At 47.4% G+C, this 21,854-nt stretch overlaps 2 protein-coding genes across 3 annotated transcripts in view; both read right to left on the reverse strand.

Annotated features, from left to right (window-relative positions):
- Positions 1–6,941: 6,941 nt before the first annotated feature.
- LOC135370505 (uncharacterized) lies at positions 6,942–11,808 on the reverse strand. Its single transcript, XM_064604270.1, has 4 exons — positions 11,778–11,808; positions 11,227–11,360; positions 10,979–11,117; positions 6,942–7,726 (listed from the first exon to the last, which is right to left on the reverse strand). Exons 1-4 carry the CDS (start codon positions 11,806–11,808, stop codon positions 6,942–6,944), a joined length of 1,089 nt encoding a protein of 362 aa, XP_064460340.1.
- The window catches only part of LOC135370298 (trypsin 5G1-like), a 43,588-nt gene continuing 32,405 nt past the window's right edge, over positions 10,672–21,854 (reverse strand). For both annotated transcript variants that reach the window (XM_064604011.1, XM_064604010.1), the window contains 4 exons: positions 11,939–12,221; positions 11,227–11,360; positions 10,979–11,172; positions 10,672–10,918 (listed from right to left, as the gene is read on the reverse strand). In XM_064604011.1, coding sequence (XP_064460081.1) covers positions 12,065–12,221 — 157 coding nt within the window. In that variant the 3' untranslated portion in view covers positions 10,672–10,918; positions 10,979–11,172; positions 11,227–11,360; positions 11,939–12,064. The remainder of the gene's footprint in view (positions 10,919–10,978; positions 11,173–11,226; positions 11,361–11,938; positions 12,222–21,854) is intronic.

A 21,854-nucleotide genomic window follows, 5' to 3' on the forward strand; every position in this document is an offset into this window, starting at 1 on the left:
TGTCAAGCAGGGCCGGCGATAGGGGGGGGGGGGGGGGCGAGTAAGGCGACCGCCTTAGGCCTCGCGCAGAAACCCCTCAACCAAGTATCACTTTTTTTTTAAATATCAAGTATGCACTTAATCGTGTGAAACCGGCCCCGCGATGTGCCTTTGCCTCAGGCACCGCACGCCCCTAGCACCAGCCCTGGTGTCCAGACGTCTGTCCAGAGGCATCTCTTTGTTCCAAATAACGCAGCTCCGCCTCGATAGTGTTGGCATATCGTATGGTTCATGTTTTGTATATATAGATGACCACAACCATCCTCTTGACAACTCAGCGGCCCTGAGAGATGAATTCCGTGAGGCGGTGAAGTCCCCATTTCATTACATTTCATTTAGTATACCTGAAGGACCCATATGGGTTCTCTGTTAGTAATGGAGGCCCATGTGGCTAGTCCGGCGCAGTACAGGTCCAAACTTCTTCGGTTATAGGAAAATGTAAGTATCGTATTAATATTTTTGCAATACAATAAGTTAGACGCGTTTCCCGAATTACAAGAGGCGATTTTCATATTTCGACGCAGAAGGATGTTTTACACAGAAGGATGTCTACCTGGTGTATTAGATCAAAAATAATAGAGCTTGGAACATTGGCAACAGAGGGTGGCTTTTCTTTTTCGCTCCGTCCTCCTTCTGCGCGTCAGTCGTCAGATTCTGTGCCCCGTGAACAAACTATCCGTGTGGTTCTTTCTGACGGACGGAGCTGCTGAGCGCAGTGATGTTGCACAAGGCTCTTTGATATCTCGCCAAAAATACAATAAAAACGTGCGCACTTCATAGATTCTGCTGCGCGATAAGCTCCGCCCGGGACCGAATGGTTGGATAATTGCGTGATGATGCTGATATCTCCTTCTCCTCATTCAGTCGCTGCGCAGTCAGAAAAGGCGCTCGTGTGAATACACGGTTAGTAACGACCTACTGCAGGCGATCAGATAAGAAATAATGAATCCAGGCTATAACACTTTTGTCAACATTAAGTGTTTTTAATTTGAGAAGTAAATGCCTGTGCACGACTTTGTCAAACGCTTTGATAGATCAATGAATAATATGCAGTTTGTGCAGGACCCACGATCAAGGGCCTGATGAAGGTCATCTGGGAAAGAGACGAGTTGAGTTTCGCAAGAGAAATTTTTCCTAAATCCATGTTGACTATGGTGAAAAAACGAGTTAAATTCAAGGTGCTGGACTAAGTGAGAGTGAATTATATGTTCCATTATTTTACAGGGAATGCTAGTTAAAGAAATGGGGCGATAGCTACTTGCGCAGTGTCTATCACCAGATTTAAACGAGGGAACCCCCTTCGCGATAGACCAGTCATGAGGAATGCAACCAGACTCCAGCGACTGCATAACTGCAAAATTGCGCAAATCGACACCTTTCCGACAAACTGCCCTGCAGTGTTACTAGAGTGCATAATAAAAAAATAATATACAGGATGTTTTTTTTAATTTGTTACAGACAGAATTTTTATTAAAAAACTAACACAGCAAAATTGATGCCATTGTAGCAGGTGAGTTAAACGGCCAGGCGAACCTCCTGTAGGACGGCGTATGCAACTACTGGACGGCTAATTATCTGAAACTCATTAATTGTCTTATTAATTAGGAGTTTTCTGACAAAAGTGAGATAGCAGAATTGGAGCCGGTCATTATTTAAATCCACAGTCTCCGTTAAACGCCTTGTGAAGCGAAAGTACTTTGAGATATAAACTTTGATATATAAACTTTGAGATATAATGATTATATATTTGAGATATATAAAGGAGCCGAAGCCGGCACTACACGCTTTTCGAGGGCAGAAGAAACAGCACATTCGCCTTGTTTGGATTGGATAGTGGTCTAGCCAACAATATAACGCCTACTCCAATCAACTCCATCGCTCCAAAGCACGTGGTAACGACTGACTCCAATTCTTCTTCGCATTTTTTTTTCACGTCATTTTATTTCATTTAATTTCCATTTCGAGTTGAATGTGGACCAGCCGCAAAAGGGAAAGGTCCCTGACTATGCGGGTGGCCCTACAAGGAGGCATGGTGGCAGTGCACTTGATTACATAATTGTGTCACAAATGTCCGAACAAGACGGAAAAGGAAACTATATTTGTAAGGAAATGATATACAAGGTGTCACTTTATTATGCAAGGTTACGTAATAATAGCTCTGTTAATGTTTGCTTAAACCTATGCAGTGTTGGGCAAGCATGCAACAAGTAGCTGCACATGTTGAGGAAATGTGGTATTAAGTATTCGGTGGATTGCATTCCGTACCTGGTACGACTAAGCGGAGGAACTACGAAATTTGGATTACGAAGATTATATTCAGTATTCAGGAACGTCAACGACATGGTGCCCGAGTGAAAAGTGTTATATGCGAAAATGCCCAGTCGCAGTGAGTAAACTTGTTCAATGGCCAGAATATTGAGTTCCTTGAAATGATATTGCCACACTGATGGGGAATTCACTATGAAACATTACTTTGTTTCCCGGAAAACGCCCAATTAATAAGGTGATTGGTGGTCCAGTGGTTGCATGCGCTGTTCTATATGATGTTAGCCTGGCCGTTTAGCCCGCGTGCTAAAACGGCATCTATTTTGCTCTGTTAGTTTTTAAATAAAAATTATGTAACGAATAAAGAAAACACCCTGTATAATCAATGAAATAACGCACAATAGTTAAAATGTCGTAAACACAGGCAAGCTTCATGATGTTGCAGTAACTAGCACGCTGTTCTGTTTTGCAATGAGTGTAGGAGTGACGATATGCCAACTAGAAAAGTGCTGCCGGTGCACGCTTACCGTCCTCAATTGGCGCAAGTCCGATCGAGAGAGTCACTGGTGGTTCTGTGAAAGGGAAGCACTTTGTTATAGTCGTGTTCAACCTAAGAAGGAAAAGAAATCTAGGTAGTCACCTAAATACGCCGCTGAAGAATAGGGAAACGCAATAGCGCCCCAGGAGAAATACTGCAGCCTCACCACGCAGCGAGTGTCATGTGGCCAGCCTTTAACAGGCAATACGGAAGCATAGTGAGTACGATGGCTTCTATTACCTCGCTGAGGAGCGAGCGTGACCTCTCTGTGTCCAGCCATCCTATATCTGCGGTGCAGTAATATTTTGAGAGCGGGCGGACTCGATTCCTTCTTGAGTCGAACACTACTAGAGAAACACACCATGTGCACATAACAGGAGTAGGTAGGCTAGCTGGTGTAATCGTGAGTCGTGAGTGCGTGTTGTACTCGTCCTGTATTTTCCTCAAACTCAAGGCAAAGCTAACGTCAACGTTTACATGTCACCGAGTAACGCGGCACGAAAAATGGTTATGGGTTTGGGGAGAGGTTAGCCGAGACGGCATGCTACTCCTTTGCTAATCGTGCAATCCGGGGTATAGATGCGCCCTCTTACGCAGCATTGGAAGTGCTGGGTAGTTGGCACATAGTCTCACAAAACAAGCAGCTAAAAGGCGAGGACCAAAGGAGCACACACAACTGTTAACTTACAACTGAAGATTTATTATGTGATAAGACATGTTTAAGTATGGACTCTAGCTTCCTAGATTTAAATGCTTAGGAAGTAGGAATTCCACGACACACACGAACGTACTATGACTATACGCTACAACGAAGCTTGCAACGCTAAGTATAACGCTACAGCAAGGGTACTGGACTAGGCAGGTTCTCTGGGCTGCCTTCCTTTGTTCTTCTCCGCACTAAAACGGCGTGCTCCACGGAACCGCAGAGTGCCACAAACTGCTAACGTGTAGCGTACGCAAGCGGTTAATCGCTACACTAAAACTCGCAAATGGTCGCTACAGTTGTGCCTCGCGCAAAACAGGATGCTGTCTACCAGTGAAGATCGTTGCCCTGCTCTTAACCGCTTCCTTGGTGCGACTACCATACACGCGAGAGAGCTTTTCATTTAAAAAACAAGACAAACACGTTAGACCTTCACCTCTGTCACGATGGCCTTGTCACTATATGCTATCCAATTTCGTTGGTAATCAACCAGCAGTCGTTCATACAGACAATACTAGCAATGGGCTCGGAGCGACTGCAAGCACAAATCACTTGGTGATGGCCTGCACACTGTATACTTCCGATGATTTCACACCTATTTGTTCTATTCCGATTCACTCGCCGCGGAAATCTAGCGAAATGATTGCCGTGGCCGAACCATATTTCGAAGCATTCATACTATATTGGTTGCATCAATCTGTGTTGAAAGAAGGGGATTTTCCAGGCGTTATCCTTCGGCTACCGGGGGCTGTGTGGTGAACAAAATATCTCGGACTGCCGCCAAGCAGCTGTGGAGTAGTTCGGGTTCGCCTATTCAGAAAGCAACACAGGCTCTTGTTATTCTACTAATTTGTTGAGCGATGAAAATGATTCGAGACAGCAGAGATCCAAAGTTACTTGACTAACCCATTAGATGCGTGACATCTGCAAGAAGAGCGAACATCGGTCGGATCTTCGCGCGTCAACAAAGCATATCATTCTTAGCTGTATTTCTCCGTGGATAGTAACTTCATGCTAAGCACCCACAAACGGGGCTTGTCACAACCTTCGCGGGAACATCAATTCGCGATTAGTACTAGCACGGTGGATTAGTAATAACACGGAGTTGTGAGACCATATCAATGCATAAGGTATGCAACATCGTGAAAGGGACAACGCACATGGCGAAGACGACAGGGTCATTCCACGCGATTCCATGATCCAATGACACTGCTCACCACTCCATACCTACTCTGTGCTATAGGATTTTTTGATACTGTAGCGTGATGGTGTGCACACATGAAAACGTTCTCCTGGCATTAGGCTTATGGTCTCCCATCGTAGTAAACTCAGCTCTGAACCAAGTCTTCTGGGGTAGTGTATGCTTTCTACATATTTGTTTTGGTGCCGAAACCGGGGAGGGAGTTGTCTAAGACTGACCTGGCAAAATCCTTCGTCATGCCTAACGCTAGTAACGTGCTGGATAGGCTCAAGGTCAAGCGTGCAGCTAGAAGAACGCAGGCGACGAGGACTGTTAACGACGTCACTGCTGCAACGCTAGACACGAACTCGACGGCAGGGACTTTGCACGTTCTTTTGAAAAAGCTAGCACCTACAGCAAGGAACTTCAAGCACTGGACCGCGAAGCTGAAGGTCGTACTCCAGTCGAAAGCTTTGCAAAAATGAGTACACTTCAGTTCTGCAGTACGAGGAGAAGATAACGGAGACCATAGCAAACTTACGTGTTAACGTTAAACGACTGCGAGCTACGCCATCTTCCACCTTCTCACCTGCTGCACCTTCGCCAGGATTACAAGCAACCGCTCAGAATACTGGGGTCAAGTTGCAACGTCTCCAACTACTGAAGTTTCATGGGGACTTTACAGAATGGCAGCCATTCTGGGAACAGTACAAGGCAAACGTGCACGATAACCAGAAGCTTAGTAAGTCGGACAAGTCTCACTATCTTCGCTCCTTGCTGGTTGGGACAGCTACCGCTGTCATATCGGGACTGCAGACAAGTGAGGCGAATTATGACACGGCAATCGCCCTTCTCATGCAACGTTTTGGCGAGAAAGGAAAACTTGAAAAACAGTACCTTCAGAAGCTTGGGCACTTGCCGGTAGTATAGACGACTATGGACACCGTGGGGCTACGCAAACTAATAATAATCATTGGGTGTTTACGTCGCGAGACAACTGAGATCATGAGCGACGCCACGGCGGTCGGTCTGTGGATTGCTTTTGCCCACCTGAGGGTTCTTTAACGTGCGATGAAAGCTCATCACACGGCACCCCGTATTTAACGTCTCTCGCGGAAGACGGCGTGTCTAAGCAACTTGTACCCTGCCACCAAGTTGCTGCCGTCCTCAGCCGGGTTCGAACCCGCGATCTCGGGAACTACGCAAACTCTATGACGACGTGCAGACGAACATTTGTGGGCTGCGGTCATTGGGAGTGGTTACTGGAATGGATACTGGACTCCGAGATGATGCGTCAAATTCTTCTAGAAGCAACACCGTCCGACATCGTCATCGAGTACCATCGCTTTAAGGTACGAGCTGCCACCGATACTAGTGCAGCGACGCAGTCCGTCCGGGACGGACCCAGCCCTGCTTCGGAGACGAGATCACCACTTCAATATCGTCGTCTGAAATTGGGAGTAGAAAGCAGAGAGAGAAGTGAGCGTTTCGACAGTTCCCCTCGGAATCCACGACCTCCATGACTCAAACCTTTCCCTGGAAGACGAGAAGAAAGCATTGGCTATACACCGACGTTGTTTTCGGTGCACACGAGCGTCCCACTCATGAAAGGAATGCCACTTCAAAGGAAGCTGCTCAAGATGCGGAGGTCGGCATGCTGACACCATGTGCGATCCCAGCTGGTCTGCCAGACAGGCAGAGAACGCAAGGGTCACGATCGTGGACGCAACTCTGTTCTGGTTCTGGTGACACTCCTGTGCCAAATAAGGCACAAACGGATACATTCTCATTATGACATTAAAGGGGGACTACGGAACCAAATGGATTTCAAGCCTGCGGTATTCCCACAGTCGTGTACACGAAATGAACACAGAACTGTGTTCATTTCGTGTACATACTGTGCACGACTGTGACTGTGTACATGACTGTGTACTGTAGACGAAGAGAAGTGAGATATTCACAACTTTGTGAAATATCTCACTTCACTTCGTTTTCTTCAGCCCTTATAACGTTTCACGAACACTCCTTGAGGGGGGGGGGGTATATGTTTATTGCGAAAAAAAAGAGGCAGATAGAAAGGAAAGGTCAGCCAGGCAGAAGCCGACTTGCTATTCCTTGTAAAAAGAAAAGAAAGAAAAGGAAAAAAAAACAGAAACAGAAAGGGAGAAAGACGCAAGCGGCACATCGGCAGCAGGGGGGCATGAGTACACGACCGCTCAGAGGCAGTCCAGGAGCCCAGTGTCACCCAGGAAGCATATGAGCGCTTTGGTAACAGCCCATTGCTTCTGCCCTACGGGGCCCAGTAGGGTGGCCAAAGACAGGTCTCTGTGCCCCACGGCAGATAGGCGGCGCGTGAGTGCGGTCCGAGGAGCGGCATATCTTGGGCAGGTCATGAGCAAATGATGGGTGTCGGCGTCGGTGGAGCAGGAGGGGCACGCCGAAGAGGGACGCTGCTTGGTTTTGAACAGGAACGATGGAGTACGGGCGACATTCAGGCGAAGACGATGCAGAGCTGACTCTTCCTTTCGAGACAGCCGTAGCGACACACTGAAGGCCATCTTCGGGTCAATGCGGTGGAGGAAGGTGTTGACTGCGACAGTGTTTTCCATGAAAGGGTGGGTGACGAAGGAAAGGCGCCGGCGGATGTGTATGCGGCAGACGGATGGTGATAACGGGATGACAGTGTTGCACTCAGCTGCGCCATGAGCGCGCTTCGCTGCTGTGTCGGCACGTGTGTTTCCCGGCAAGCCAATGTGGCTTGGCACCCACTGAAACCACACGGAGTGGCCGGAGGTGACGAGGAGGTTGTGCACAACCAGGATCAGTGAGCGGACGTCAGTAACCACTTGCGAGCGAGGCGAAGACAGTGCCTCCAGCGCCAACTTGCTGTCTGTGAGGACTGTCCAGCTTCCAGGTGGACGAGCGGATACAAGCTTCAGTGCTTCGTGAATGGCTACAAGCTCCGCTTCGGTGGACGACGTTTCGTGGGGAAGCTTGAAGGCTTGTTCGATGACACTCCTTGACTTGAGAAATTGATCAGCTTCTTTGGGCGCTCAAGGAGCTCATCTATTTGAAATGGAGTACCTTCGTTTACAAGTCCCCGTGGCTGAACTGCAGAAGAAAAAGCTGGAAACGGAGTTACAGAAGAAATACAAATTATATTCAGAATTCAAAGCACCACATCCGTTTCGCATCCGCTCTTTCTTTTTCTCTCTCTCTCTTTCACTCTCTTTGGAAAGTTGTGTTTAAAAGCCGATATGGCAAACATGGCTGCCAGGCAATTCCCAAGCACAACCCCACCCCCCCCTAATTTAAGTCCCGGGAAAATTCCTGGTGGCTGCTCAGAACTATTGTAAGGTGCGGGTAGTACAACATTCCTGGGTTCAGGGGAATCTCGTCACATTTGTACGGTCTATTCTTATTAGTTCTACTCACAAATATGCTGCTTCATTTAACGTCATCGTACAACAATCCATCCATTCAGATATTAAATGAATCATAACATGAAATAACAAAAGTGCAGGAACACGTTGCGCACTGTTACAGTCGCGTAGATACACAGAAATAAGCCAGAACTACTTCGATTTGTCATCCGACTTGGTACCTGCCATAGGCAGTTCGATTCGCAAAATTGCTACAGATCAGGGCTCTTCGTGCTGCTGCTCATGGTGTCGTGGCGCCTCGGCATTCCCAAGAAGCTGTTTCGTTTGTGGGGCATCTGCTGCTAGCTCGCACGAATCGTTCATTACTTGTGCAATATTCTGCAATGCTGCACACGCAGTTATGATTGTCACAGGTGTGTCTAGGCATGGAAAGCGTCGCTTCCACACACCAAATTCTCGCAACCGTGTTGCGAGTCTTAATGGGGGCGGTGTTGTATCGCTTCTCAGCTTGCCAGCGCAGATGTAGTAATGGTGTCAGAAGATATGGAAGACATGGATAACAACAGTCGCCAAGGAGAATGCCAGGCAACAAAGGTTCTTCGAACAAGAACTTGGCATGGCTGCTGTCGAAGCTCCTGCTCTCGTGGACAGAGGCAGACCAACTGCGCGGAAACATAAAAAAAAAAAAAATACTGCAGTTCTGGGCCAGTTATAGCCTATGATGGGGACGCAGACAATGAGAAAGTGTGATTACGACACAAATGGAAGTGTACGTTACTTACATATTACAGTTCGATAGAGGAACTTTGCATGTCGAGGCCTCCTACATACTAATACAAATAATTTTCACTTCGTCCACTCGTTCATGCTTAGAAACCAAAAGAAAAGGAGGGCGCAGATCAAATACAAATTAATTTGTAATTAATAAATAATAATAATGTAATGAATTGCGTTAATAGAAAAGTTACCGTCCCTGTCCCAGAACGTTTCCGCTGTAGGACCTCCAAGGCTCTTTATCCTAACATGAGTAGAATAAATGCACCCGGTTACACCTGGTACACTAACAATTATATCGAGATTTTGCATAACCAGAGTCATGCCCTCGGGTGCAGGAAAGGTAACGTGGCGCGGGAACAACTTTGTGGCGACGGTCCTGCTGACCCTTTTCAGTAGGCGGCACACTCTCGGTTGCGACACACTGGAAATGCCCGCGTTGGCCAGCTGAAAAGTATCAGCAGCATAGAACCGCAGCGCTGTAGTCCCTTTCAACAGTGGCGGCAATGGCAAGCCAGAGGGGCGTAGCCTCGGCGCCTTATCATTTACCCTCTCGCTCCTTCAGTCGCTGCGCCGTCAGAAAACACGCTCGTGTGAATACACGGTTACGCACTTTAGCGCTTGGAGACTGGGAGGTCCGTGGTTCGAATCCGCGGGCCGGCTGTGCCGTCTGGGGTTTTTCCTGGGTTTCCCTCAGATGTGTAATAGGCGTATGCCGGCACAGTTCCCCTGAAGTCGGCCCATGGACGCAGCTATCCTCCCCCCGAGCGGATTCCGCTCGGTCTTCCACTTCACCCTTTCCTCTCCTCCTCTCCACCACCCTTCCCTTCCCGAGAAACATGCCGCCTAATCAGGCAGGCAGACCTCTCGGGTTCCTCCCAACGACACTCCTCCTCCTCCTCCTCCGCACTATCTCTGAAATGGTATTATGAGCGATGCGAAACTGATATCCAAGTGGATGCATTGATTCACCTGTAGATAAATCATTGTATTGTATGTAGAGCACTACGGTGTCGTTTCCAGCTTCTCACCAGTCGCGAGGTGCTTCAGGGTGACCGAAAGTGGCGCCCCAGTCGAAATAGCAGTCCTACAATTTTTGTGTTGTTTTTCGATGTGTGGATGCACCAGGTTCAATAGGTACTCCAAGATCCCGACGTCCATACGCATATATCGGCCGTAGCTGTCCATGTCCTCCATCGCGACTTCTCGCAGAAGATTGTCGTAACAACTAAGTTGCGGACGACGCCTCAAATACGGCTAACACACAGACTTCGACGTGTTCGTCGATGCGGTTCGATGTCATGAACACCTTGTTCGACTCCGAGGAGAACGAGAGCCGCAAGCGCAATTTCTGTACTTTCCGCATTTACTTCTGCTATGACTGCCTGTTGCGTTTCAAAAGACACAGTCCAGATCACAATCAGATGAGCCAGCATAGTTTTGGTATAGCGCTGTCACGAATTCAATACATTGTACACTGAATTATACTTCATACTCACGTAGTTGCAGGAGACAATCGAAAATCAGCAGGTGCAGCCCAGTCTTCAACGCCTTCGTATATTTTCGTTTGTTTGTTTATTATTGGCCTCGAAAAGGGGGCCAAACCCCCGTCTCTTTTGTATAGGCAGTGGCTGCACTGCTGAGGCGCATCTTATTTTATTTTATTTTATTCGGAAAAGCTCTGAAGTTTCTCGTTTTGCCATTTGGTAACGTGGCAGTGCTGCCGTGACGAGGTCATAGAACGGAAAAGATATGCGTCATCCTTTGTCATCCAATCACGGTTGCTACGTCGAGGGTAGTGCTCGGTTTTATTTACCGATGCGGGATATCTGTTACATATGCGTTACAAAACCCGCGTCCGTTGGGTTGCAAAATAAAGTGGTGCAAAGGGCAACGTTAAGCGTGGCTTTTCAACAGTGCGTGCCGTCTTGTGCTACTCTTAAGTGTAACTCCAAATCGCCAAACATTTGTACGAGGTGCATGGAGGCCTGTGGAGAGCCAGCTGCAGTTGTATCACATTTGGCACGGAACCGCCGCTGCAAACCAAAATCGTCCGTCATGTTGGTTGCCTGTACTGAGCGGACTGAAATACTCACTGGATACTGGAAGGTGCAAGAACTGATCATGCTGTGGGTAGCTTGGTGACTTGGTGTATCCACCGAAGAAGATGCACCACCTCGACGTACACTCCTGGTCCATTCCCGCAGCCACTTCTATGACCGGCTGCAGCGATACCTATGATGTAATAACGACCCTGGGAAAACCAGACGAGCGGCGCTCCGGCGTCTCCCTGAGAAGCAACGGTAGAGGTAAGAACACAAAAATAGCATTGCACGCGGTGTACCTCGCAGATATCTCTGCTGGGGCCCGTAGCACACAATAGCCCAGTCATGGTGCTGTTGGCGTAGATGCCACTGCACTGCTTCTTGTCTACTGAATAGAGGTACGCTTCGTTCGGTGTCGGGCTCAGGGGGCCATCTAAAAAAAAAAAAAAACAGCCTGGAGGGGTTTCCGCGAACTTGGGGCTCGTTTCCATAGTGCAGAAGCCTGAGTATGAGCGCAAAGAGAAGCAACACAGGACTCAATGATCTTGGTGATGATGATGATGATGGTGATGGTAGGAGATCAAGAGTCTTGTGTTTGTGCCCAGACTTGGGCTTTTCCACTATGCAGTTTGACTAGCAGCTGGCCTGCATCTACGCAATACTGTCGGTTGGAGCTGGCTCCTCCAGGACATGTAGAGCAGGCTATCTGTCGGCTCCTTGATATAAGGTTAATGGAGATACGAAAGGAGAAAATAATTGAGGAAATGAAAGAGTGAAAATAACTGATGCACAAATTTGTAACACAATGAAGCGAAGCAGTTGGGAGAACTCCACCTTTCTTTTTCCACACCTTTAGGCTTCAAAAGCTCGCTGTCTTCCATGAACGTGACTGGAGACTGTGATTGTGCTCAACTAGACAGCGCACTTGGTGATCAAATCTAATTCACCGATGTTGCAATGCTGACATATTCTTATTTACGACTTCAGGTGAGCCACTGCACACAGCCTTACTTTGATCTACCTTTCCCCAGCCAGCGACCAGCGTTTTACTTCCCACCGGGAGACCATCTGAGGACTGTGGCAGACACACGGGACGAGGGAACAAGGGCGGATGGGTTGTCTGCGGAGGTTTTCCGTCTATAGCTGGAGCAGGGCAGCGTCCCACTGTGGACCAGACACGAAGGCTGGATGATGCACGATGTGCTTTACGGTAAACGAAGTCTTGAAGCCTTCGGGATGCATCCAATCGTGCTGCCCAAGGAGCACATTGATTTTGTCCAGGTGACTCGCCAACCTGCAAGAAAAAGTGCCAGGTCTTCTAGTCATGTCTCAGATTCCCCCGCGACGCAAGGAAACGAGGTTTCTGGTTATCCTGACAAATCTTGTCTACAGTTGTCCTTGATAGGGTCTTCCGAATGGCGGATTTTACCGAACGTGTTAACCGCTCATAGAAGCAACCCCCACCACGGAATCCGCTCTGCTATAAAACGCCATTTGATTGCCGCTGCGCCATTAAACTCACAATCACAATCACGCCATTTGATTGCTCTGATGGCTGCATAGTCTTGAATGATGGGACCTCTCATTACACTCCATAGCGCGCAAAGTTCTTTAGCTCCTCTCTTGAATGCCTTTGCGTTATCGCTATAAACTGTATGGCGAGTTCCTCTACGAGCTGGGAATCTACGAAATGCCTGTAGAAACTTGTTCACTAGTATGTCCTTACACAGTTCGATGTGTACGGCTCTGGTGAAGGCACATATAAGCAGGACGCTGTATTCCTTTCGGTACGACCTTGTTCTGCGTTTCAGCGTTAGAGGTCCAATGAAATCAACAAGTTTGTACAACCTGCGAATGGATTCTACCCAGGTCCCCCAAACTCACCTCGGAAAAGCGTGCAACGAAGAAGGCCGCCACTAGATACCCCACTGTTGCCGTTCCGGATCACTTCAGCGCGCTAAGTTTAGCGGCAAAATGTTTTTGTAGTTTCTGCGAATGAATCTAGTCTTTATATGTCCAAATAAAACGCGTATAACAACTTTGTGTGTCGTGTTTCACTTTTTGGTCCCGTTTTTAAACGTGTTGAGCGATCGGAAGGATCTAGTGCACGGCTGCGTGCATCACATAGCGTACCTGTCATACCAGGCGCCGCAGGCGCAGTCGTCCATTTCTCCTTCGGTGACTTGGCCTGGCTTGGATTGTGCTTCAACTGGATCTTTAGCGCGCTACAATCAAACGCAAGCCAACGTCTGCTAACAATGGGGTATCTAAGGGCGGCCTCCGGCATTGCACGCATCGGGATAGGAACAAATACATGGGAAAATGGCGACCTTGGGGGACCTGATTCTACCATGCCATGTTGTACAAAGATGGTCGTGAAAGAAAGAAAAGAGCAATGGTAACTTTTCTGCGTGCAATTCGGATAAAGTAATCATGCGTTTCGCAGGATATACTGCCTCTTTTTTTCGTTGTAAAGCAAGTCAGCTCCACTTCCAATTTTCCGCTGAAGGTGGGGCCGTATGTGACACCACTGTGCCTGAGTAGTCGAGAAAGGGACCACCTATACAGGATGTTCATTTTTATCCTTCGCAGATACTTTATAAAAAAGCTATCAGAACAGCATAAATGTTGTTTTTGCAGCTGAGTTATCCGGCCATGCGGATGCCCTCTCCAATAGAGTATACAAATACAAGATAACCAATGACGTATCTAAAATTCATCAACTAACTCTTTAGTTAGGAGGTTTCGTGCAAAAGAGAGACAGCAGAATGAGAGGCTATCCTCGTTGAAAGCCATTGGACGCTTAAAAAATCCCCAAAACGCACACGTGCATTAAAATATCCATCCCATGCAGAATTTTGATATGCAAATGAGCCGAAACCGCGGCAACAGGGAACGCAGGGAGCGTTTGATATCACAGAGGGGCCAGAGGGCCACGTGGTTTGAAGCGAAGGTGATTGGAGTAGGTGCCGATTTGCTGGCCAGATAAACCGCTTTCCGGCGCAAATGGGTCTCCGTTGGAGAAGATGATGCGCTCGTAAGGTGCGCTTCCTCAGTTTCGGCTCATTTGGATATGAAAATTTGGGGATGGATATTTTAACGCACCTGCATGTTTCAGGATACTTTTTTAAAACGTGGAATGGCTTTGAACTAGGATAATCTCTCATTCTGCTATCTCGCTTTTGACCGACATCTCTTAACTAAAGTTTTACACACCCACAGGCAAAAAAGAGGCGGAACCAAGGACTCATTTTCCTGGGCTTTCCGCGAATTTATTTCAGCGAGTGTCGTTGCGTTACACATCTTATCAGGTGCAATACTGAGTAAAATGACCACGAGGAACCCATTTCCGCGAAAAAAACGTGAAGTTGACTTTGAAAATTTCAATTTCCGAGTTAAATTCCCATTCGTCGAAATGAAATAAAAATGGTACCAATACGTGGCAAATGTTCCTGGTAGAAAAGATCCCTCGGTCGCATGTCCCTCCGTTGCCTACGTTGGTTACCAGGGATTTCTATCATGGTTATTGGTGGACCACCCTGTATATAGCGCGCTGTGTATATGCGGAAAGAGGAGCAAGTGTTTCCGCCTGTTGTTGAACTTTTCTTACCCCCGCTTTGACCTTGATGCTGGCGATGACCGTCTTATCACAAAGAAAGCAAAATAGATGAAGGCGGGTACACTTCCTCCTTAGCCGCACCTTCCGCACGGCCTTTCCTGTAATAATGTAAAAGCGCTAAAAACAGGACGAACACGAGACACACACAACATCGAGCGCTCACTTCCCAAGCAGCACAATGTACTGAAAGTCGAGTGCAATAGGGGTGGACGGGTAGGTAAAAGGCCTTGAACTGACTGGTGAAACTAAAGAACATTGATAAAACACATACCGTCCACTCCTATTGCACTCGACTTTCAGTACATTGTGCTGCTTGGGTTTCAACAACTTTACTGACGTGCCACATGGAAGGTGCTTATAATTATTGGAACAGGAACTCCCTTTCCCTTTCAGATATCGAAATACTTTCCGAGCTAACACGCGTGTTGCCCGCTTTCTTGATCAGGCAAGCCTCCCATATCTTTCGATCTCTCTGCTTTTTATACCTCCCTCTTATCTCCGTTTTACCTTGTTACACCGTTACCTTGTTTACTATTTTTACAATTTTTATGTTCTTTTACGTAAACAAGGTAACTTGTATATACACACAAGAGAGTGCGGCTGTGATGGCATTTTCGATAAAACGGAGATAAGAAGAAGGTGTAAAAGCCGAGAGATCGAGAGATCTTGGAGGCTTGCCTGATCAAGAAAGCAGGCAGCACGTGTGTTAGCTCGGAAAGTATTTAGATATCTGAAAGGGAGTTCCTGTTGCAGTGATTATGAGCACCTTCCATGTTGCACGTCAGTAAAGTTGTTGAAAGTGAGCGCTCGATGTTGTGTGTGTGTCTTGTGTTCGTCCTGTTTTTAGCGCTTTTACATTATGAAATTCCTGCGACAATCAAGCCCGCGGGGCTAAGACGGAACTTTTACGAATTTTTTCGACTATTTCTCTTGCTATACTGTGCATAGTCCTTGCTGGGTCTGCTGTTATCCGTGGAGGGCTTCATATTTCTGGAAAGAAAGTGAGCTTGGCTTTGCAATTTTCAAAGTTCGATTAAAACATAAATTTTCCCGAATTAAAAAATGTCCAAAACCTTCCAGAATGGCGGCAAAAGAATCCAAGGGGGGAATTGCCGAAAGTCCACAACCCTCCGGTCAGTACTTCGCCAGTTAGATTTCTTTATCACTTTAGGTGAAACACCCTGTATACGCATACAGGATGTTCCACGAGAGGATACCATTCAATTCCTAAAACTATATTTTGCTACTTGCAAGACAAAGCCATAGTGGAGTGTGGAATACACAAGACGACCAGTCGTCTGGTTATGGTAAGTCAGGTCGTGGCGCATCGGCTGGGTCCAATTTATTGGCTTCATCAACGACAGCAGCGGATGGCGACCACGGTGCACAGATTTTGACAATGGGTCTACGCTGGCGAATATTCGATGGGAAGTCCAGAGGTGCGTGAGTTCGTCGTAGAGTTCACAATGGCTTTGTGACTGATGTCGACGATCAAGACGAAGTGTTGCAGAAAATCAAACCCCAAAACCCAACCCCAAAATGTTGTGCTGAATTGCGTCAATCTTGCAAACCCACGGGAGCGAGCACCTTAGTCCAAGTGACTAGGTTACAAAGCGTTCGCCACAATCGGGATTGCTGCCGCGAGGTGGTAGATGAGCTACTGTAACCCTTCCAAGCGGGTAGCAGGTGTCAAGCTTACTTCTGGTGCTGTATGAAAAGAAAAAAAAGAAGGAAAAAAGGAATAAAGACAGACAGCGTCGGAATGTTTTGTCGGCAACGTAGAGTAGGCGGCTGACTCTGTTGAGTGCTGCAGTGCACTGTGGCGTGGTTTCCTCTCTTCTTGCACAGGACGGAGGGCACAGGACGGAGGGCGCTTCACCAAGCGACTGATTTTCGGCGGGCAAATTTTCGTCAAGGTCTTATAAACAGAAAATATGATTTTTATTGGAATAGTGTGTTATGGCCATAGGCTTCCGAATGGACCTCTACCCGTGAAACGTCATCATGACGTCCGTTGACAGACTGAAACCGAAACAATTCGGAAGGGGAGGCCTGGGTCCAGGAATTGGTACTTGTTCGCTGTCTCCTATTGAAAGAAAAGTAGGACCGAAGGTCGCGTCCCTTTCAGGGACCATCGTAATCCCCTTAAGACCGTGACTTTCGTGCGCGGCCTTGCTGACCCCTATAGCTTCGAGCGTACTTCAAGTCTACCAAATTGGCGGCGCTGTTGACTACTGTGACGTCATTTGTTTATAAACAAGGAGACGACTATTCAGGAAGGAGAGTGCTGCATTTGCTTCACAATTCCTTGAGTTAAATTATGCAAAATAGTTTAATTCATGCGTGACAGGAATGCAAATGACCTCTATATCTATGGCAAATGCTTGTGTGGGTGTATTCCAAGTCGTTTTGTAATTATTGATGTGCAGCCTATTTTTAGGAATTCAGTGACGTCCTCCCGTGGAAAATCCTGTATATAAGACAGGCGCCACAGGAAAGCTTCCTTTTCAGGCAGCATCCATGAGACGTCGACCAAGAACCGAGTAGTGAGCGGCTGATATCCTGCTGATCATTAATTCTGTAAAAAAATACGTTTTACTTAAACGACTTAAAGGGCGTTTAGAGAAGGAGAAGCATACCCTTCCGAAGGCGTCCTTTCCACCTGTTACTTATCCTCCGTCGCCGGACAGCTGAACAAAAGAGCGCATTGCTACGTTGCTACGCGCAAGAAATATGTAAACAGAAACCAATAGACGATCCTCTGTTTACAAACATGTGACGTCGAGGAACGAGGAACATCTCAAGACTGCGCGACGGCGTGGAGGGGGTAGAGTTGAGAGAAAGAAAGTAGGGGGTAGAGTAGAGAGAGAGGGTAGAGCAGAGTGAGGTGAGAACTGTGAGCGCCAAACTGCTCAATCAGCGTTATCACCACTGTCATAAACTAGCAGCGACTCCGCTAGCATAAGCGCGCGCCACACGCTGATGTACGTTTTTCATTTACTTTAACGTCGTCACTAATGGATGTTGGATCCTGGTATTGGCTCATTCGGCCCTTCAGCATCCAAATTGTTAGGTAATAGTTGTTTCATCATTTCATTCATTGTATGTATCACCCAGAGTGTCTGTGTGTTTTCCAAATGCCGTATTCTTGAATCTCTTGAGTTAGGTGGAGAGCCAGGGGCATCGGGTCTGCCGCAGACGCTTATCTCCATCTTCAACTCTTTTCCCTTGGTCTGTCTTGCCTCACATGGCGTAGTCGACAGTCAACATCTATGAACTCTTTAATTTGACTCTTTACCATTCTGAAATCTTAATAAACGTCCATCTTGCCTTTGGTAACTCGCCTGCTGTCTAAAACACAGGGAATAGTAGCGATCCCTGACCTTTCTCAGAAGTTCCTTTCTGGTTGGCTCAACGATGATTCTCGCCCATGGCTTTCGTCAATTGAAGTGTTACGCATCCAGTACAGCTGGGACGATTATACCGCTTTAGCCATAGTAAAGAGTAAGCTTCGTGGTGCGGCCAAGGATTGGGACGATGGATCCGGATTAACTTGTTTCATATGGAAAGACTGGGTCAAATGTTTGGAAGAACAGGTCGATTATGACCCAGCTCTCCCAGATTAGACTCACGACTGTGAAGCTAGAGTCCAGAAAAGTGAAGAATCTATGTCAGACTACGTTCATGCAAATATTAAATTACTATGCAAGTGCCCTAACCAGCTGAGGGAACGTGCAAGATTCGCTACATCACCATGGGTCTACAGAGAGAGGCAAGGAGGACCAGTCTGACGTCCTACTATATGTCAACTGGATGTGACTCTCTCACTCTCATCCAGCTGGCACGACAGATAGAGCCTTCTTATCGGAAACACCGTGATCCAAACTGGCGTCAACAAGGAGCCAAGCCAAAGGACGACATGAGGAGGGAACAACAGCGTCAACAGGTTTGTTCTTCCACATCACAGCCTAAGTATTCATCTGGGTAAAACGGTGAGAAAATTCTCGTATTTCCACCAAAGCATCGGAAAAATTTAGCAACCAATCAAAAGACCCAGAGGACCACACCATACACCAGAACAAAGACAAGAAATACAGTTACGCTACTTCAGTAAGACCATCTAGACACCCTGTGAGACCCGTAACTGAGATTATTGTAAACGACACACCGACTGATGCACTAGTTGACACGGGTGCAGACATCTCTGTCTTAAGAGAACAGGAAGCAGAGCTTTGGGGTATTAACCGTGGTGTGACGCAGCAATGGTTGCCGTCGATAGCGAGTGTCTGCCGTTTGGCAAAGCCACCGTGGAAGGGAAACTAGCAAATGCAACAGTTCCTCTTCAAGTTGCTATCATTACTAACATAATATATACCTTCCTAATTGGTAGCTACTGGCGCAAGTCTGCCAACATTGGAATGATGTTTGGCCTATTTTGCATGCAGTCACCCCACGGAGTCACCTCCAGGCTTCGACCAGAACAAACTCTTCAACAGCATGTTTCTGAAGAAAGACATCATCCTGGAACCTTCTCAGACGTCTCCATCGCAAGGTAAAAAATTCCAACCCATACAAGACAACGGATCTTCTAGAACACCGCCACATCCACGGATCAAGACACTTCTAAGGACACTAATGCTCATTACATCGACCACACTCTCAACGACGTGCAAGTGAGCAACAACAAATCCTCGACATCACGCTTGACATCAGCACCTAGTGCATGTTCATCAACAGCGACACGACAACGGACATCAACACTAAGGAACTGCCCTTGTCCACTTCTTCCTGGCACCGACATGGTGGCTCCCATGGACAAGATGAAGACGCCATCTCGTCAAGCAAGCGACACAACAGCTGCTTAAGCGATGAACACCACAAGTACACCAGTGTCCCCAAAACCAAAGTGCGAGACGACGTCAAACAGTTTTCGGTGAACGTGTTAGTAAATACTTGTTGTAGACTACCGCAAGCTAAATGTGAAAGTCGTCAAAAAAGTGAATAGTATGCCTCGAATTGATGATACTGTTGACAGAGTAGGCAAAGGGAAATACTTTTCTTCAGAGGAAAATGGTCCAAGTGGCAGGCCAATGGTCCAAGCAGTAACGAATTCCCTCAAGTGGAAGGGCGTTTTAATTCTCTATTTGGATGACATGTTATCTATACTCACACCACAGACAAACACCTCAATGTTCTTGATCAATACATGCCCATAATGGAAAATTATAGTTTCAAAGTACTGAACAGTAAGTGTCAGTTCATTCAGACCTATGCACATGAAGCTTTTGGGTTACATTGTATCTAATAAGGGTAAACTGCCAGATCTGGAGAAGTCAGCTGCTGTTGTTAAATACCCTGATACACTGAACACACTAAAAGATGTAAACAGAGTGTTGGGCTTTGTTTCATACCTTCGCAAGTTCATTTGCGCGACTTCTATCTCTCCTCTTGCAAAACAAGCGACAATCCAAAAACATTGGGAGAACTAACCTTTCGGCACAGTGGACACCTATACACTGAGGATGTTCGTAACCTGAAGCCTCTCATAAAATCACCCCCTATTTTTGCATACCGTAATCCTAGCAGGGAAACGCATGTGTAGGCTGACGCCTCAACAAAACATATAGCACCGTTCATTTCACACAAACGCAAGAAAAAAGAACACGATGGAAAAGAGTATGTTGTACAGTATACCAGCAGAGCAACCTAGAGTCACTAAATAAGCTTCGCTTCAGAGTATCGACACTGAGGTCCAAGGGAGAGCAGGAGCGCCATCTTGTTTCCGCAACACCGGTACCCTCCCATTTGGGGACCAAAGACGGCTGACATAATGCTTCCTGTGGGATAGAGAAGCCTGTGTGATTGTTGTGTGTTAATCCATGTATTGTCATCCAGAGCGCCCCGAGAATGTCAAGGTGAGCTCGAGGCCGTCAACTCCTGCTTGCAAACGAAAGGAACATTTCACCCGCGCACGATAGATGGCATCGTGAGCTAAAGTGCGCAGTGCGCGTGCCCGCGGAAACAAGATGGCGCATGCTCGCTCTCGGAACTCAGTGTCGATACTCTGAAGCGTAGCTTATTTAGTGACTCTAGTGCAACCAACACAGCAGACCGAAAGCTGCATTCAGACAAGCTCGAGTATTTCTCTTCATTGGCCACTTACAGACAAATTTTGTATTTATGTGTAGGTGTTGACTATCGTCCATCGTCCAACAACAGTCTCTCTTTAATGACAAATGCATAGACCAATAGGAAATGTGCTCGCGTGGTTATCGATCTTCAGGAACTTCCTCTGTAGATACACCACCGTTCGGGAAAACGAATGTTGTCGCTCATGCTCTATTACGCATCCCGCAAGCCCGCGGGCCGGGATGGGCTTGTTATTGGCTGTGTGCTGCGAACCGGGCCGACAAAATACGCTGGCACCGCGGGCCAGGCCGGGCCGTCAAAATAAGCTGTGGGGAAGACTCATCGCCATCGCCGGCTCTGCGCGGGAAGTTCATTCGAATTGAACTTCCCGCGCGGGGCCGGCGATGGCAGCGATGTGAAGACGGTTCGGGAGAGCAGAGGGGGGAAAGGTTTATTCCGGACATGGCGGTGAAAGCGTTCAATTCGAATGAACTTCCCGCGCGGGGCCGGCGATGGCGATGAGTCTTCCCCACAGCTTATTTTGGCGGCCCGGGCCCGGCCTGGCCCGCGGTGCCGGAGTAATTTTGGCGGTCCGGTTCGGAGCACACAGGCAATAACAAGCCCATCCCGGCCCGCGGGCTTGTGGGATGCGTAAGGGCGGACAAAAATGTTTCCGAGAGTCAGGCTCGGCCGGGTCACGCAGCTAATTCCACATAATGGAGTACTATTAGTTCATATCATCACGCGCTTGCGTCATTCCTGTGCAAAGACAAGTTCCTGTGCATTCGCATAGACAAGCACAGGACACTGCATTATGCGTTCGACCCTCTAGAACATTCTCAAAGCCACTTGTCATTCCTCCTCACTCCCCATGGGTTTCACAATCACGTTGAGAAAGCTTGGTGATGGGAGTAGGGACTGGGAGAAGGAGTTCATCGACTGCATCCTCTACCTGCGCAAAAAACTTGACAGTATAACGATAACGCCCATGGCCGCGTGCGTTCTGGATTTAATTTGGTCTGGTGCTGTTACGGTGTTAAACCGTCAGCACTTGCATGCTTGTGGCCTTGTCTTCTTTTCTTATAAATTTACTTATAAATTTGTTTGATAAGTGCGAAAAACGCGTATGTCACGGCTGGAAATACTAGGTCTGAATCAACTCGCCGCGTCACCGGGCAT

Source organism: Ornithodoros turicata, chromosome 10 (assembly GCF_037126465.1).
Source record: "Ornithodoros turicata isolate Travis chromosome 10, ASM3712646v1, whole genome shotgun sequence".
NCBI lineage: Eukaryota > Metazoa > Arthropoda > Arachnida > Ixodida > Argasidae > Ornithodoros > Ornithodoros turicata.

Excerpts from the sequence above, each read along its gene's own strand:
- LOC135370505 (XM_064604270.1), bottom strand. The coding sequence starts at position 11,808 with ATGGAAGACAGCGAGCTTTTGAAGCCTAAAG. Across the intron at positions 11,361-11,777 it reads CGAGCTTTTGAAGCCTAAAG|ATGGCCCCCTGAGCCCGACA; the intron begins GTGTGGAAAAAG and ends TTTTTTTTTTAG. Across the intron at positions 11,118-11,226 it reads CCAGCAGAGATATCTGCGAG|GTATCGCTGCAGCCGGTCAT; the intron begins GTACACCGCGTG and ends ATTACATCATAG.